This window comes from Anarhichas minor, unplaced genomic scaffold, assembly GCF_050575085.1.
Source record: "Anarhichas minor isolate MPS153535 unplaced genomic scaffold, ASM5057508v1 ptg000002l, whole genome shotgun sequence".
Lineage (NCBI taxonomy): Eukaryota > Metazoa > Chordata > Actinopteri > Perciformes > Anarhichadidae > Anarhichas > Anarhichas minor.
This window is the reverse complement of record NW_027466448.1, coordinates 670,901-686,108: the sequence shown is the minus strand read 5'-3', so window position 1 is coordinate 686,108 and position 15,208 is coordinate 670,901. Positions and strand designations below refer to the sequence as shown.

The 15,208-nt window shown below is 42.7% G+C and overlaps 2 protein-coding genes across 3 annotated transcripts in view; one reads left to right on the top strand and one right to left on the bottom strand.

The window, feature by feature from the left end:
* Positions 1 to 496: 496 nt before the first annotated feature.
* On the bottom strand, positions 497 to 2,128 carry ankrd34ba (ankyrin repeat domain 34Ba). Its single transcript, XM_076094407.1, has one exon. The coding sequence runs from the start codon at positions 2,126 to 2,128 to the stop codon at positions 497 to 499; it is 1,632 nt and encodes a 543-aa protein (XP_075950522.1).
* A 9,087-nt stretch (positions 2,129 to 11,215) lies between these two features.
* Positions 11,216 to 15,208, top strand: part of rasgrf2a (Ras protein-specific guanine nucleotide-releasing factor 2a) — a 30,427-nt gene continuing 26,434 nt past the window's right edge. For both annotated transcript variants that reach the window (XM_076108639.1, XM_076108690.1), the window contains exon 1: positions 11,216 to 11,920. In XM_076108639.1, the coding sequence (XP_075964754.1) occupies positions 11,642 to 11,920 (279 nt within the window). In that variant the 5' untranslated portion in view covers positions 11,216 to 11,641. The remainder of the gene's footprint in view (positions 11,921 to 15,208) is intronic.

The following is a 15,208-nucleotide window of genomic DNA, read 5'->3' as shown; positions in this document are numbered from 1 at the left end:
TGACATATATCTGAGACTCCTTAAACAAAAATCGAGTGTGAAAACGAGCCCTCTTGACGTTGAATGAGTAGAAGTTTCACGTGAGCAGCTTTCAATTCATTCTGATGGCATTAATTGTTGAAAGTGTCAGCAGTGCTTGTTGCGGTTGTCCACGGTGGCTTTTGAAGGTACCACTGGAGGGCGTTAAAACGTGAGTGAATATTTTCAGCTTATTCTGCTGCCCCCCCCCCCCCCCCCCCCCCCCCCCTCCTCCATCCTGTGGCCAAAAAATCATAATGCAAGTTTAAGGAAGTGTTACAAAACTGCACACTGATGCCACATTACAACGACCCACGGCACGCTGAAGCAGAGGAAGGTCCCTACATTGATCAGGATGCTTTGTTTTTCTCATCTATCCTCTTTGGTTTCCCTCTTTTTAGAATTTCCCCACACTGACACTACTTCACACATGACACAACATTTCACAGATAAAACGCACTGAACTCTGTTTGAATTTTCAAGCCGTGGTTTTGAACTGTTCGGTCTGCATCGAGTGTCTCCTCAGCAGCATCCTCCTGGTCATCTCTTTGGGGTGGCCAGGAGGAGCGGAGGGGAGGAAACTCCTCATCCCGGACTCTTTCTCACAGAAACCACCTCCAGCACCAGAGCTGAGGTTGTACACATTGAGGATGGGGTTGTTGGTGGAGTTGAGGGCCAGAGGTGGCAGACATCTAGGCTTGGCCTGGGAGTTGTGGTCCAACAGGAAGGCTCCAGATCCTCTGCGCTCGTGCCCAGACAGCACCCTCCTGCTCGGGCCCGACGTCGTCAGTGACTCCCTGGAGCCCAGTGTGCTGGAGCAGCGTAAAGGGGCCAGCCTCTTGCCCTCCGTTAGGTCTCTCGCTCTCTGCTGGGACTCCTCGGGCAGATTGTGGACGTCTCTAGCGAGCTGCGGGTCGGAGCTGTAGATGTCCCCGAGTTTGCGTCTCTGGATTATGCTGTGAAGGCTCGACGAGGCCATGCTGTGGAGCGGAGTGCCGTGGTTTTTGCCACCAGAGAAGGAGGAAGAGGAGGCGAGCAAATCCGCTCCGAGGTTTGCGGAGTGGAGGTTCGGGTGGGAGGCAGAGTGGGACGACAGGAGACCTGGTAAGGAGATCTTTTGTCCCACGTGTTTGGCACATTCATTCTTTACTTCTGCTCCTTTGTCCCTCGCCGATCTTCCTTCATACCACTTGAAGCTGTCGCTTGTTGAATTTGTGCCGTCCAGTTTGGGGATTCTGAGAGCGAGGTCCTCAGTTTGGTTGAGGTCTTTGCTGTTTTCTGAAGACGAGGCTGCGTGAAGCTGCTGGCTGAGCAGAGACGCTGGGATCTTTAGCCAGGGCTCAGAGTTCAACCTCAGGAGGGGCTGCTGCAGGCCGTTGGGCACCGCTTGTCCGAGCCTTTGAAACCGGGACGGGGAACAGGGATGGGAGCTTATGCCACTGGACTGGGCATCTTTAAAGGAGAAGACAGTCTTTGGTGGACATAATGAAGAGGAGGTGCACTGGGGGGAGGTGATGAGCTGGATCTCAGAGGGAGATGCGGGAGCTGCTGATGCCGTTATGTCCGTCCGATCAAGAGGACCAAGGGGAGGCATGCTGAGGTACTGCTTGGCTTGCAGTTTCCCACATGGGAATTTGTCGGTGGCTATGATGATCACCTCCTTCCCCTTGGCCTTGCACGTGTCGAGCAACAGCTTTAGAACTTTCCAGTCTCCGGCCATGACGGCATAGACCAGCGCGGACGTCCCGGACTGATCCTCCAGGCCGATGTCCGCCCCGCTAGCCAGGAGCAGAGATGCCACCTCGGGGCCGGCATGCTCCCGGCAGGCGTGCATCAGCGCCGAGCGTCCCTCCTTGTCCTGGATGTCGGGGTCCGCTCCTTTCTCCAGAAGAAACTGGACCAGCTTGTCCCGGCTAGCGCTCTGGGCGTCGGTGTGCTGGGTCCTGCAGGCCACCATCAGGGGCGTCTGGCCTTGGCCGTCGCTCTCGTTGATGTAGGCGCCTCCCTCCAGGAGCAGCCGCGTGAGTCGCAGGCGACGGAGGAAGACTGCTCTTAGCAAAGGGTTACCTGAGTCCATAGCTACCCCGGGATTACTGCCTTCTCCCTCCATCGCTCTGGGTCCCGGCTGGCGGGTTGTGGAGATGCAGTAGAGCAGGATTCTGTGGAAAATAACAAAACACTTTTAGAGAATTATGCAGCGCGGCAAAGCTCTTTTAAAGCACAAGCCACAACTTCTGACTGCATTCTCAGGTCAAACACATGACACAACAGCGAACTCCCACTTTTATTATGTTTATCGTTCATCATTTGATTCTTGTTGGATTCCTCATCTGTTTTACTTCAGCCTCAAAGATGTGATGTAATAGATTTTAAGGTTCTTTCAATTACTTGCATGTCATGATAACTACTTTTGTCGGACGATATAAATCCTTCCAAAAGTAATTGCGATAAACACCAATGTTGTCATTTTAAGACCATTTTATGCCACTGCTATAATGATAATATAATGGACCCTTTTATGAATATTCAAGATCATGTCCAAAGTCAACAAAGTAAAGATGATGACGGTCATGTCCATATACATCGTATCATAAGTAGATAACGTAATTCTTGTGACAGGCCTACTTAACATTTCTCCGATCATTCATAAATCATTTAAATAAGATGAAACATTCTGCTGGAGCACATAGAGCAGACTGACTCAGTGGCATCTTTTGAACTTAAAACGTACGTTTATCGCACCACCTTCCCTGATTTCATCTGAGTCATTATTCCGTCTGAGGATTCTGACATTTTCTTTAATTTTTTTATGTGCTTCGATTAGTATTTTTTATTAATTTAATTCCTGTATTTATATGTTTCTATGTGATGTATTCTTTGCTTGCTTCCTTTGAAGCACTTTGTGTCATCGTTTTGTACCATAAATATGTTAAAATGATTACTGGTATGTGTGAAAAGCAGAACATGTAATGTCCTTTATTTGTTCTTGCATATAGGATCCATTCAACAGCTCCTTTTCATGAGCTCGTCCTCCAGCACCAGCAGAGGCAGAGACGCTTTCTATCAGCCTTTGTGCTGTTTGTCCTTGCTTCTCTCTATTGGACCAGATAAGGCGGCGATGTCTCAGACGGTAACATAACGTTTATTTTCCCGTATGAGTCACGGACCATGACATTAAAATACATCGATTTTAATGTTTGAGTGAATCAATTCAACAAAACACTTTTAAATATTATTTAGGTAAAAATGGCAGCGAGGTGTTTAAATGCATCATCTGCTGCATGTCAGGATTCTGCAGTGTGTGATTTAAAATCACATCAGAACGGATCCAGATCCTCCAGCAGAGACCGGTCCACCGTGGACGGACCCCGATCCTCCAGCAGAAACCGGTCCACCGTGGACAGACCCAGATCCGGCTTCACCTGCAGCCTTGGACCTGCAGTCGGATCTCCGGAGGGAGGAGGAGAGCTCAGCTCCCGGCAGCAGCAGCGTCGTCTCCGTCTCCTCCTCCTCCTCCTCCTCCTCCTCCTCCTCGAGCAGAGCTTCTCCACTCTGGGAGTCAACACCGACACCACGCTGCTGGAGGCCCAGGACGTATTGCTGGACCCGCTGGAGGGAAGGGAGGCACGGGAGAACCAGGACTGAGAGGGGCAGACTGTCAGACCCTGCTGCAGTAAAATGAGAGCTTCTCTAAAGGGACTCTGGTGCTCAGAGACACTACCACTTTAGTCCACAGAACCAACACAACATGGAAATCTTCATTTCTTGATTGCATCCCAGTAAATATGCAAATGTTTTCTGTCTCCTTCCTCTTCTTCTGCTTCATCACTAAAAACAACCGGGCTCTTTCTTCTTCTGGCAGCCACACGTGTGTCGAAGACAAAACACCACCTGCATGCTCCATGTTTGACAGATGAGATGGAGGAGGTGTGCATTTAGTCATGCTGCTCTTTTCTTATTCGTCTTTCACTTTGGTCTTTCCATCACTGTTGCACGGATCAATTATTGAGTCATTAAAACACTTTGTTACAGAACTCTACAGGTTTGGTATTCTTACTTGACAAATTCATGGTACTTGTACTTTACTTGAGTATTTCCATTTCAGGATATAAAGGAGTTAACATGCAACATACACATTAATGCAGCAGGAATATTAATCCAGAAACAGATTGAATAGTAAAACACTTTACTGATCAATCACTACTTTTAGCAACATTTAGCTGAACAATACTTTTCATCAGGTTTTGAATGCAGGTCTCTTGTAGTGAAGTATTTCAAACTATCTGAATACTTCTTCCACCAGTTGTGTATTTTTGTCTTGATGGTCAACGTTTCCACGTGGCCAGTGAAACACAGTATATCTCAACATGTACTACATGGATTATTAAAACAGTTTGTACAGACATTCATGATCCTCAGAGGATGAATCGTTTCCTCTAGCGCCACCAGCAGGTTGGCATTTGTAGTTTTTTAGGGAAAAGTCTTGACGACTGTTGGAGCTGTTTCATTAGTTAGATTATTTGATTATTATTTTGTATTTATTTGTGTAGACACTAGGGGCGCTAAGCACCAGATGGAGCACTTGTTGGGTGAATGGCATAAAGGTAGCAGGCGTGTCAGGTGATGCACCAGGAAGGAGAGAAGCAGCATGTGTTTGTTTTGAACTGGAAAATGAAATCAACCTAAATGTGAATCTTGCCTGGACAGTTATTAATGGTGCATCAGAGACCTCATGTTGTCCTCGGGATGAATTGTATTAAGTTGTGTGACCCCAAATTACCATCATGAGGTAAGAATGTTCTCTGCTTAATGACCAAAAACCTGCACAAGCTGCACTTTGTGTTTACTGCTAATTAGCAACTGTTAGCATGCTAACAGGCCAAACTAAGATGGTGAACATGGAAAACATTATACCTGCTCAACAACCACATGTTAGTGTGCTGATGTTAGCATTTAGCTCAAAGCACATCAGGTGTAACCTCACAGAGCTGCTGGCACGGCCCGACCATCTGTAAACATGTTTGTCTATCACCTTTCCAAGTAGCCATCTTTCTTTCTTCTTCTGTGGTGTCATTCACGTGCATTCTCACTTAAACCAAACAGCTGATTGACTTTGGTGCAAAAAGTATTCAGTTACATTACAGTCATTTAGCCGACGCTTTTATAAATAAAAATGTTTTTGTCTGTGTTGTCTCCCTTTTAAGTGAAACTAGTAATTCTACAAATAATTTAAAAAAACAACACAAGTTTTATCAGCAAAGTATAAAGTAAAAGTACACACTACTCAGGCAAAATGGCCTCTCATAAAATATTACACAATTGAATAATCATTGCTGCATTAACATGCAAACAGCATCTCACATATTTATTGTATCTTAACCTGCAAAATAAATACAGCTGTCATATAGCGAAGCTTATAGCGAAGTACAAAACACACTATGTTCTTCTTAAATGTCATGGAGCAGCAGGAGGAGGCATAAATACCCAAATAAAGTACATTCATTCTGATTTTTGTTGAAATTTCTTTGGTCGTCATTGTTCGAAACGACAGACAGCAAACGTCACCCCTGGAATCAGCTCCACATCCTTCTGTTACAGCTCTGTGTGCATTAAGTAACAACGACACACATCCAGCCGTACCTTGTTTAGCTCCCATACAATAGAGGTTCTACATGTATAAAAAGAGCTGCGTTTTCTACTCTGCTCACCTGATGTGGGTGTTAACACCCTCACATTGAAGCTTAAAGTCTGCACTTTTCCCTTAGTGGTTTCCCGTCAAAATCAGAGTGTTAATACTTACAGATGTCGTCCACACACAATGTGCTGCTCCTATTGTCCAGTGTTTGGTTTCCATCCTGCCCGCAGATTGAGAATAGAAAGACTCCACTTCACCTGAACAGGCTTAGCTCAACACTCATCCTCTATAAGAGCCCTCTAACATCACTCTGTGTGTGTGTGTGTGTGTGTGTGTGTGTGTGTGTGTGTGTGTGTGTTGGTGGTGCACACGTCCGAGCTGTGCAACACAATCTCGAATAGATAAAATGCTGCAACTAAAGCTATTACCAACCGGATTCTGACAAAAGATGAAGTTTAGTTGATGATAAATGTTTTGCTGTGTGTGTGTGTGTGTGTGTGTGTGTGTGTCTGTGTGTGTGTTTGTGTGTGTGTGTGCACTACTTACCAACAACCTTCAATCAGGATGAGTCCTCCCCTGCAGACATGTATGTTGCAGACCAGGCAGCGCTGACTCGATGTGTGTGCGAGAGACAGGAAGTCAGAGGAGCTGCAGCAGCACTCAAGGTTTCTCCGCTCGTGTTTGCTCCTCAGACAAAGTGTCCGAAGCTTATCGCCAGGCAGGTGTAAGAAATGGTTAATCCATCACAGCAGCAGCAGCTCTGCAGAGTCACAGAGAGGCAGAGCAGGGAAAGGTTGACGGAGATGAGAGCGATGAAGGTGAAGCACTATAGCAACCTGGCGCCGCAGAGCGTCTCACTCCTCTCCTCTGATTCACTGAAAGGCCTTCTTCTTTTAATTGTGAGATCCAGCCTCCAAGCACTTCTTCTTCTTCTTCTTCTTCTTCTTCTCTTAGTTACACTGAAAGGAAAACTGTTTTGTCCACCTTGCCAATGACATCTCCATGACAACCATCAAGGAGGCCGGATGACGGCACATGTTGAAGAACTGTGTGTGTGTGTGTGTGTGTGAGCGAGCAAGATCCTGTGCATATACTCTGCATGAGATTTAATTATTGTGATATCAACATATAGGAGAATGTGATTGATTGATGAAATAAATAAGAATACAGACATTAAAGAAAGAGATGAAAGAGAAACAGTTTGTTGCTTTAACATCAGATCGTGAGGATATTTAGAGTTCTTGTTTAACTGCAGCAGTTAAAGCAAACTGGCGTCGTGATTTACAAAATCCTGCATGATTTAAAAAAAACAAAAAACCAACAACAGTGTTCTTAGTGTCTTCTGCCCAGACATCACTAACCCAGCTGTTAATTGTCCAGACCTGTAGCCATAGAAACACTGACTTCACGATGCAGTTCATGAAACCACCACCAGGTGTCAGCATCGAGCAATATCTCATTATATCACACCTGTAACGTAACCTTTAGTTTCAGACAGGGGTCCCTAATAAACAGGCGACTCGGTGTGTTTGAACGATAATAAGTGACTAAACCTGAGGTGGAACAAATTAGACTTTAGAAAATAAAAAAATAACGGCGAGATACTGTAAAAATTACAGAATTTGAGTGTTTTTTACTGGTTAGTGTGTGTTTATCTGAATTAAATTAAAAGGGGCAGGATGAGATATTTATTAACATTTTTTAATTACATTTTAATTACATTTTTTATATATATATTTTTTATTATTATTATTGGCAAAGTAGCTCAAATGCAAGACAAACAACATTAGAATTAACAAGTTTGACAGAGTGAAAGGTTGTTGAAAAGCATCTGTTAGTTACAATTTTGATTAAACAGTAATAGAGAAAATATAGAAATAAATATTTCTATTCAAACTTTACATTCAGATCAATTTGTTAAGTCTGATGTTTTTGTGATGCAGTAAAATCATTTTTAAAGGGACTCTGGTGCTCAGAAACACTCCCGCTTTTGTCCACAGGGGGCGCCAAAACCAACACTAAATGAAAGTTCTTTATTGTACCAAAAGTAAAGTGCTCATCATGCTAAATAATGTATATTATATTACTGGATTATAATTATTGATGCATTCACGTTAATGTTGCAGCTGGTAAAAGCAGAACTCATTTAAATGACTTTAGATTTTGCTGGTAGTTTAATCTGTTATAATATTATTATTTTAATATTTATTTTAGTCGTTTCAGAGCCACCTGTTGCCCAGGTGTGTAAAGGTTCGTCTGGGTGAAGTTGGACCAGAAGAGACCGACGTTATGATATCTTACATCCTGTTTTGTTACATATTCACAGCTCATTTGTTTCCCTCTCTGATGGCGTAGAATCAGTAACAAATGAAAAGCAGCACACGATCCTCTGCTGCTCTGATGGAAACCAGCGCAGTGAACAAGGACTCTCAGCTGGAAACAGGAGACACCCACGGGGCTGTATGTTTAGCCTTCATGACTAACCACCTGCCTGATTGCCCTCTTAGGGAGAGAACACACTTTTATTTTTTATTTTGGAGATGATTTATAGCTGCAAAAGAGAGAAGAGTTTCCCCATGAGAGTCACTGTGTCTTTAAACACATGAACACAACATTAAACCCTTTATTTATTTAAGTATTAATGCAGAAACATGCAGTACATTTAATGTAACATTCTCATGGATTCGTCTAAGCATTAAAGGGACAGTAGTGATGTTTAGAAGTGTTTGTATGAGGTTCTTCTCCACAGTCAGTGGTTTACTAGTAGAGTACTGTACACAAAGTAACGTTCTGCTGAGATACAATAATCTATATCAGTTTAAGTGAACGCTATATTTAGAATGTTTTCACCTCTTTACCTTGCGCTATATATACATTTATTTATATATATATACATACATACATACAAACAATACGACTTTCTTTGGAGTCGTATTGTCTCTCTTTGGTTGTTTTGCATCTCTGTGATTAATCTGTTATGTAGAACAAAGGTAAATCATAAAACTATAGATGCAGGCGACTCGACTAAAGGACAGCGATGCGCTGTGACACTTAAAGAAATAAAAACACCAGAAATGATGCAGCAGCTTGTGAAAAGTGTGCAGCAGAAGATGAATCGAATAAACTGTCAGACAGTAAAACATTATAAAGGATGTGGATGTGATCCGATGTTTGGATGATGTTTGGTGGTTTATGTGCAGCGGTCATCGTGGCAGACACACAGTGATAGTAATCCTCCATAATCCTCTGCTGGCTATATGTACAGATGAGAGTGCTGTTATTAAAGCCCCTTATGTTCCCACCGCAAGACCAGCCACACTATGGGAAGATGGGCCCCTGGACACAGAAAGGGCCCCCACCCCCACTAACAAGAGCCACAGCTTCAAAGAGACATATTCTTGTTTTTGCATTGTTTTGATTTACATCTCTCTCTCTCTCTCTGGTAGTTTTGTGTCTGTTTCTGGTTGCTTTGCATCTATTTTTGGTCATTTTGCATCTCTTTGGAGTCATTTATCAGCATTTTTTGTTTGCTTTTGCGTCTCTTTGTAGTAGTTTAATGTCTCTTTGTAATAGTTTAGTGTCTCTTTGTAGTCATTAAGCATCTCTTTGTAGTTGTTTAGCGTCTCTTTTTGGTTGCTTTGCATGTCTTTGTCGTCGTTTAGTGTCTCTTTTTGGTGTTTTGCATCTCTCTGTGGTAGTTTTGCGTTTCTTTTTGGTTGAGTTGCATCTGTCTGTAGTCGTATTGTCTATTTTTGGTTGCTTTGCATCTCTTTGTGGTTGTTTTGCATTTTTGTTTGGTAGTTTATCTTCTCTTTTTTTGCGCTCTTTTCCTAAATCTAACTAAGTAAGTAAGTAGGTAAACCGAACTTCCTTTGAAGACGAGGACGTTTATTTTGAAAAGACACTCAAAGCATAAAACAAGTAAAAAACTGACACTCCATCACTGACGCGTCCACAACTGAAGCTAGAGGGGAACCTAGAGCGTCATAGTTTGAAGCGTAGGAACACTAACGAGTTGGGACTGAGAATGTTCCTTCAGTATCTGAGTACGACTTCTAGCACTTCTGCTTTGTGAGCGAACAGATTGTCAAACTGAGCCGTTTCCCCTTCAGCCTGAAAACCAGTTGAAACTGAGCAGCAGTGCCCTCGACCTCTCCTTTAACCTCGGAGGGATTGTTTCTCTCTGCAGCTCCGCTGATGATATTAAGCTGCAGTGAGACTTTTTCATTTGTCAGCGTTCCCACTGTTTGCCCGTGGACATCAGATATGGTCTTTAAAGCTTTGGAAGCGATGAGACGCGACAGGATGAGGTTAATCTTCCTCAGTGGTTAATGTGATCGCTCCCCAAGACTTTATAGTCTCCTGTTTACCTACGAAACTGTGCAACATAAGACATCAAAACAATTCTGATAGTTGAATCATCATGTTCGGTCTTTTTTTATAAGGAAAAACACCAAATATAAAAAAAAAAAAACTGATCATACATCCAAACAGACCTGATCTTCTGGTCTTTCGCGCCACGTCTTTCCCTCAACCTGCTTCCTTTGGCCTGAGCGCGTGCAGAAGCGTCTCAGGATGAAGGTGGGTTACAGGAGTTGGCGTGCGGTCCCTTACCGTGCGGTGTACGGTAAGGGACGGTACGGTACGGTAAAATGTAGTTAAAGTATTAAATCTGTGACTATTCTTACATTATATATTCCATCTTGGTTTTTGACTCTCGCCATCTTGGTTTTTGGCCATAACATCTTGTTTTTTAGAGTAAATGTACGTAGTCACTGCAGAGACTTCATCAGTAAACTGATACTAAGAACAGATTGGAATCTTCTGTGTGTGACATTGTGTCTTTTGATGGTGTGATTCATGTGTTATCTGTTACACGATGTCCACAACCTCAATGTGTGTGCTTGTGTGTGTAATACCCCCCCCCCCCCCCATTCTCCCCCCACATCATGCACAGTGAACACAAGTGAAAGGCCAACTCTGTGGCAGCTTAGCTTAAAAACACACAAATACACACACACACACACACACACACACACACACACACACACACACACACACACTCTATCTACTAAAGCACGACAACATCTGTTTGTGCGTTCAGGCTGGATGACAGTTTCTCTCTGAAGCATATCACCAGTTTACAGAAATAGAAACTTCTGCTTCTGTCCACCTTTCATGTGTGTGTGTGTGTGTGTGTGTGTGTGTGTGTGTGTGTGTGTGTGTGTGTGAGAAAACATGTCTGCAACAGCACCATCATTTGTCTAAAATAATAGTTGGTTAAAAACAATATTTATGTTATTTTAAATATCAATTATAAAAATGAATTTGTTGATTTCAGAGGGAAAGTAACGCACAAAGACGTTGATGATCCTAAATGTTTTAAGGTATTTGTACATCAGTATGTACTTTGAAAGGGCAGCTGCTGTGTGTACAAGTTTTTAAAAAAGCAGAGCTACTGTGAAATCACCCCTAAACTTTTGGCACGCAGTCACGCGCTCCATGCGCACCTGCGCTGTGAAGGGCGTTCCCGGGCGCGTGTGCGCTCCTCCTTGCCAGGCGCAAGCCAGGCAGACGGCAGCGCGCGACGGACGGGCTGCAGCGATCTGTCTCTTTAAGTTGGTGTCAAAGCCGATTACCGCTGATCTCCGTCGTGATTCTGTTTTCACCGTCTGTTCTCTTTGCGTCTATTTCGGTTTTCTGCGCTGCAGCGCGCGACGGAACGCTCGTAACGGCAACACTCCTGAGATAAAGTTGGGAGCATGGAGGCGTCGTGAGGTGTCTCCCGTGGCTCTGCGTGACGTGGAAAGCCCCCGTGTAACGTGTGCGGGGAGCTCGCGAAGGTGATGTGCGCCACGCGCCGCGGACTCTCCAACTTTTCCCACCATGCTAAACCCGGATTAGTTCTCGTGAAACCTCCCGGGAGATGTGATGTGATGCCTCGGGTTACCGTTTGAAGTTGAAGCACCGACACAAAAAAAGATTAAAATGCAGAAGGGCGTGCGGTACAACGAGGGCCACGCGCTCTATCTGTCGGTGGTCGCGCGTAAAGAGGGCTCCAAGCGCGGCTTCCTGAGCAAGAAGACCACGGAGAACAGCCGCTGGACCGAGAAGTTCTTCGCCCTCCACCAGAACGTGCTCTTCTACTTCGAGAACGACCAGAGCGCGAGGCCCTCCGGGATATACCTGCTGGAGGGGTGCACGTGCGAGCGTGCACCTGCGCCCAAGGTCTCCGCCATCAGCAAGGAGCCCCTGGAGAAACAGCAGGTGAGTCCCACTGAACTGTTCCGGGAGCAGTGAGACCCAGTGAGACCAGTTAACGAGGCTGCTGTTGGAAATGTTGTTTTCTTTTCTTGGGGCTTTATTCTGCTCTATTTTAAGCATCAATCTTTGTATTTTGTCCTTTTTTAAACTCTCTGCACTCAACATTAATAGTATTATTATCTCTTTAGCACAAACTCAGCTGTAACTCTGACTTAATTTAGTCATTTTAACAAAGAATGAAGCTGCAAGGAATCCTAAAAACAACAAAATGAAACATGTTCCTTTAATACTAAAGTTAAAGTAGACTCTCATACAGCAGAATAATAATGTAAGAAATACAAGTATTATAAGTCTGTTTATATGTAAAGTGACATGTTTTTGTGCCTTTTTTGACAGCCTGCAGTATGACTTCATTAATCACTGAAAATATGAATAATTAAATTTAAACATTTTATAATGCAGACTTGCATGAGATAGTCGCATCGTTTTCTCAGCTTGTCTCTATTTGATATATAAATAAACTTAACTTGCTGCATTCATGATAATTAACTAAATATTTGTATCAAAATAAGATTTCAAAATTTGAATTTTTTTGGCAATTTTGTGTCGACTGGCCAAACAAGTAATATAGAGTTCATCAGTCTTCTACTCCAGAACATTCAGGAACGTTTTTCACACCTTGTTGCATATGTGGCTTTACGGCTCTTAAACATCTGGATCCTAAACATCTGGATCGCCCCCTGGTGGCCGGCTGTTACTTTAGGAAGCGCTTGAAACGCAGCTGAGTGGAGCATTTTATACGTCAACATCGTAGTCAATCAAGTTCGTTTAACTGTGGGAGGCCAAAATCATGATCCTGATTACTGTTCGATATAGCGTTTATATATCTTTGGTCTTTTCTCCTTACTTTTTAAAGTTTTAAAAACAACACAGGATCCATCGGATGTTCGTGACTCTTTTATAACTTTCCAAAGATCTCCAGTCTCTCCACATTTCCTCCAACATGAAGCCGATTCTGAACCTTTAGCACAGTTAAAACTGTCAATAGAGTTCTGAGTTTATACCTTCGTGTCTTCTCATATAAATGTCCTCCAAAGTCCTCCTTTAATCTTTATATTTCATTATAACTTCCATTTCTCTTTCTCACGGAGGATATATGTTAAAACCCTCCGCGAGAGAGAAACGGGAGGTAGAATGAAATTGAATGTACAAACAATCAATTCTCAATTTACAGAAATGCATACGACTCAAGTTGAGCAGAATCATAATCAAACATGGAGGCTGTGTCTCTGTCAGCTGGTAACAATCTGTAGATGTTTGGTTTTACTTTGCAAGTGTTTTTATTTTCCCATAATACATTAATGGTCGATATTTTTGAAACCCCAAATATTAAGTTTACTGTCATAGCAGAGAGAGAAAATCTGAACATATTCATTTAATGAGAAGCTGGAACTAAATATTTGCCATTTTAGCCTGAAAATGACTGTTTGAGTTGGTCGTTTAATTCTCCGTCTGTTGATCGATCGACTTGTGTTTTCATCTCTGAACTCGAGGTCCACTTCATCCTCCATGTTTTGTTTAAACTTCTCACGTCTATATTTAGCAATAGAAGATATTAACGTCCCATCATCATTCTATCCTGATGTGTTAACAATAAGCAGAATGTCCCGTCGACATGAAGAGCCTGAAGTTACTGTTGATGATTTAACTGTAAACACATCTTGTGAAAACATTTGTTGTGTGAAGCTAATTTTAAATGACCCATATTCCTCTTTTTTTTATTGCTGCTGTCGAGTCTGAAGATGTTTCATCATCAGCAGCCGTCACGTAGACGAGTCGTTGAAAGCTCATTTTCTGCTCCACACTCGGATCCTTCGTGGTTCCACTTTATTTCAGTTTTTAATACAAACTGGATTAAATCTGTCAGATCTAATCTTCTCATCGATACGCAGGTAATCTGTCTGTTGGACACAAGCTGCCTGTGACTCCCGTTGCTTTATTACAAAAAGAATCGGGAGAAGAAGCTTCTACCAAAAACCAAACCACATTAAAATCTGTAACTTGACTTTCAGGCGTCTCTTTTTGGTCGTTTTGCATCTGGTTGTGACTACCCAACAGAGTAACCGAGGCTCTCACCCAGAGAGCCCTGGGTCTGTGTCCAGTTCAGAAGTCCGTCCACGCCGGCATATCTTAGAATACGTTTATGGAGACAGTAGTTTTATTTTGCTGACAAAACCATAATAATACGTAACTCTGGTTTTGCGTCTCTAAAACAACCTTAAACCAGCTGTTTGTGTTTCATGCAGACAGTTAATCATCTGCTCTTCTTTAAACTGTCTCTCTCGTAGCGTTTGTCTCTCACACAATGAACAGATGAAGCCAGTGGAAGAGGAGAGTGAAGACGCAGTGAGACAGCTTGGCATTAGAGCCACGGGGGTCTGTCTGTCTGCTCTGTGGTGCTCACTGCTGTGAGGGCGGACACTGAACCCAGACAGCAGAGCCCAGCTGAGCTCAACACCCTCTGAAGTAGTCTGCGAATAAGACTCGAGATAAAGTCAAGTCAGACAACAACTGGTTGTTTTACATCAGAAGTGTTTATCGTTGAGAGAAGTCGTCATAGAGAGAGACAGTTAACAGTCGTCTAATCTGCTGCTTACTTTCTTTATTAATCGTTTAGTCTGAAACGCATCAGAAAACTATGTGAAGTTTCCTGCTACACTTACTGTCCACAGTCACAAACTCCCAAAAAATGAACCTAAAATGCAAAACGAAGAAAAAAGCAGAAAATGCTGCTGTTGTAGAAACGGGGACCTTCAAAGGTTTGATATTTTTTATGATTCATCCATTATTAAAAATGATTTTCTGTCAGTCGACTGACTGCTGCAGCTCTGCTTACTGTAGGAAAATCAAGTGACAACAAGAAATGTTGTCAGTGTGACGCAAACAGGTGACAAACTAGAGAAAAGACATTAAGACACAACGTATAAAACAGACGTTATGGTTCAAACATGGCTCAGAGTTTTAGTTGTTTTGTGTATGAAAGATATTTAAATTTAAATAACTCAAAGACTGTGCAGGTGTGTCAGAGGAGAAGCAGGAAGAGGAGAGAAATACATAATAATAATAATAATAATGTTGATCGAGAAGGTTGATAACTACATAAATAAATAATGAGAAAAATATTGCTTCTAGTAATGTTCAAGAAAAAAAAAATGATAACGTTGACAAGGAAGTTAAATAACATTAATATTAATGAGGAAAAAATATTTTAAAAAAGTAAATAGTTTGCTA

Coding starts and splice junctions, on each gene's coding strand:
- ankrd34ba (XM_076094407.1), bottom strand. CDS start 2,128: ATGGAGGGAGAAGGCAGTAATCCCGGGGTAGCTATGGACTCAGGTAAC.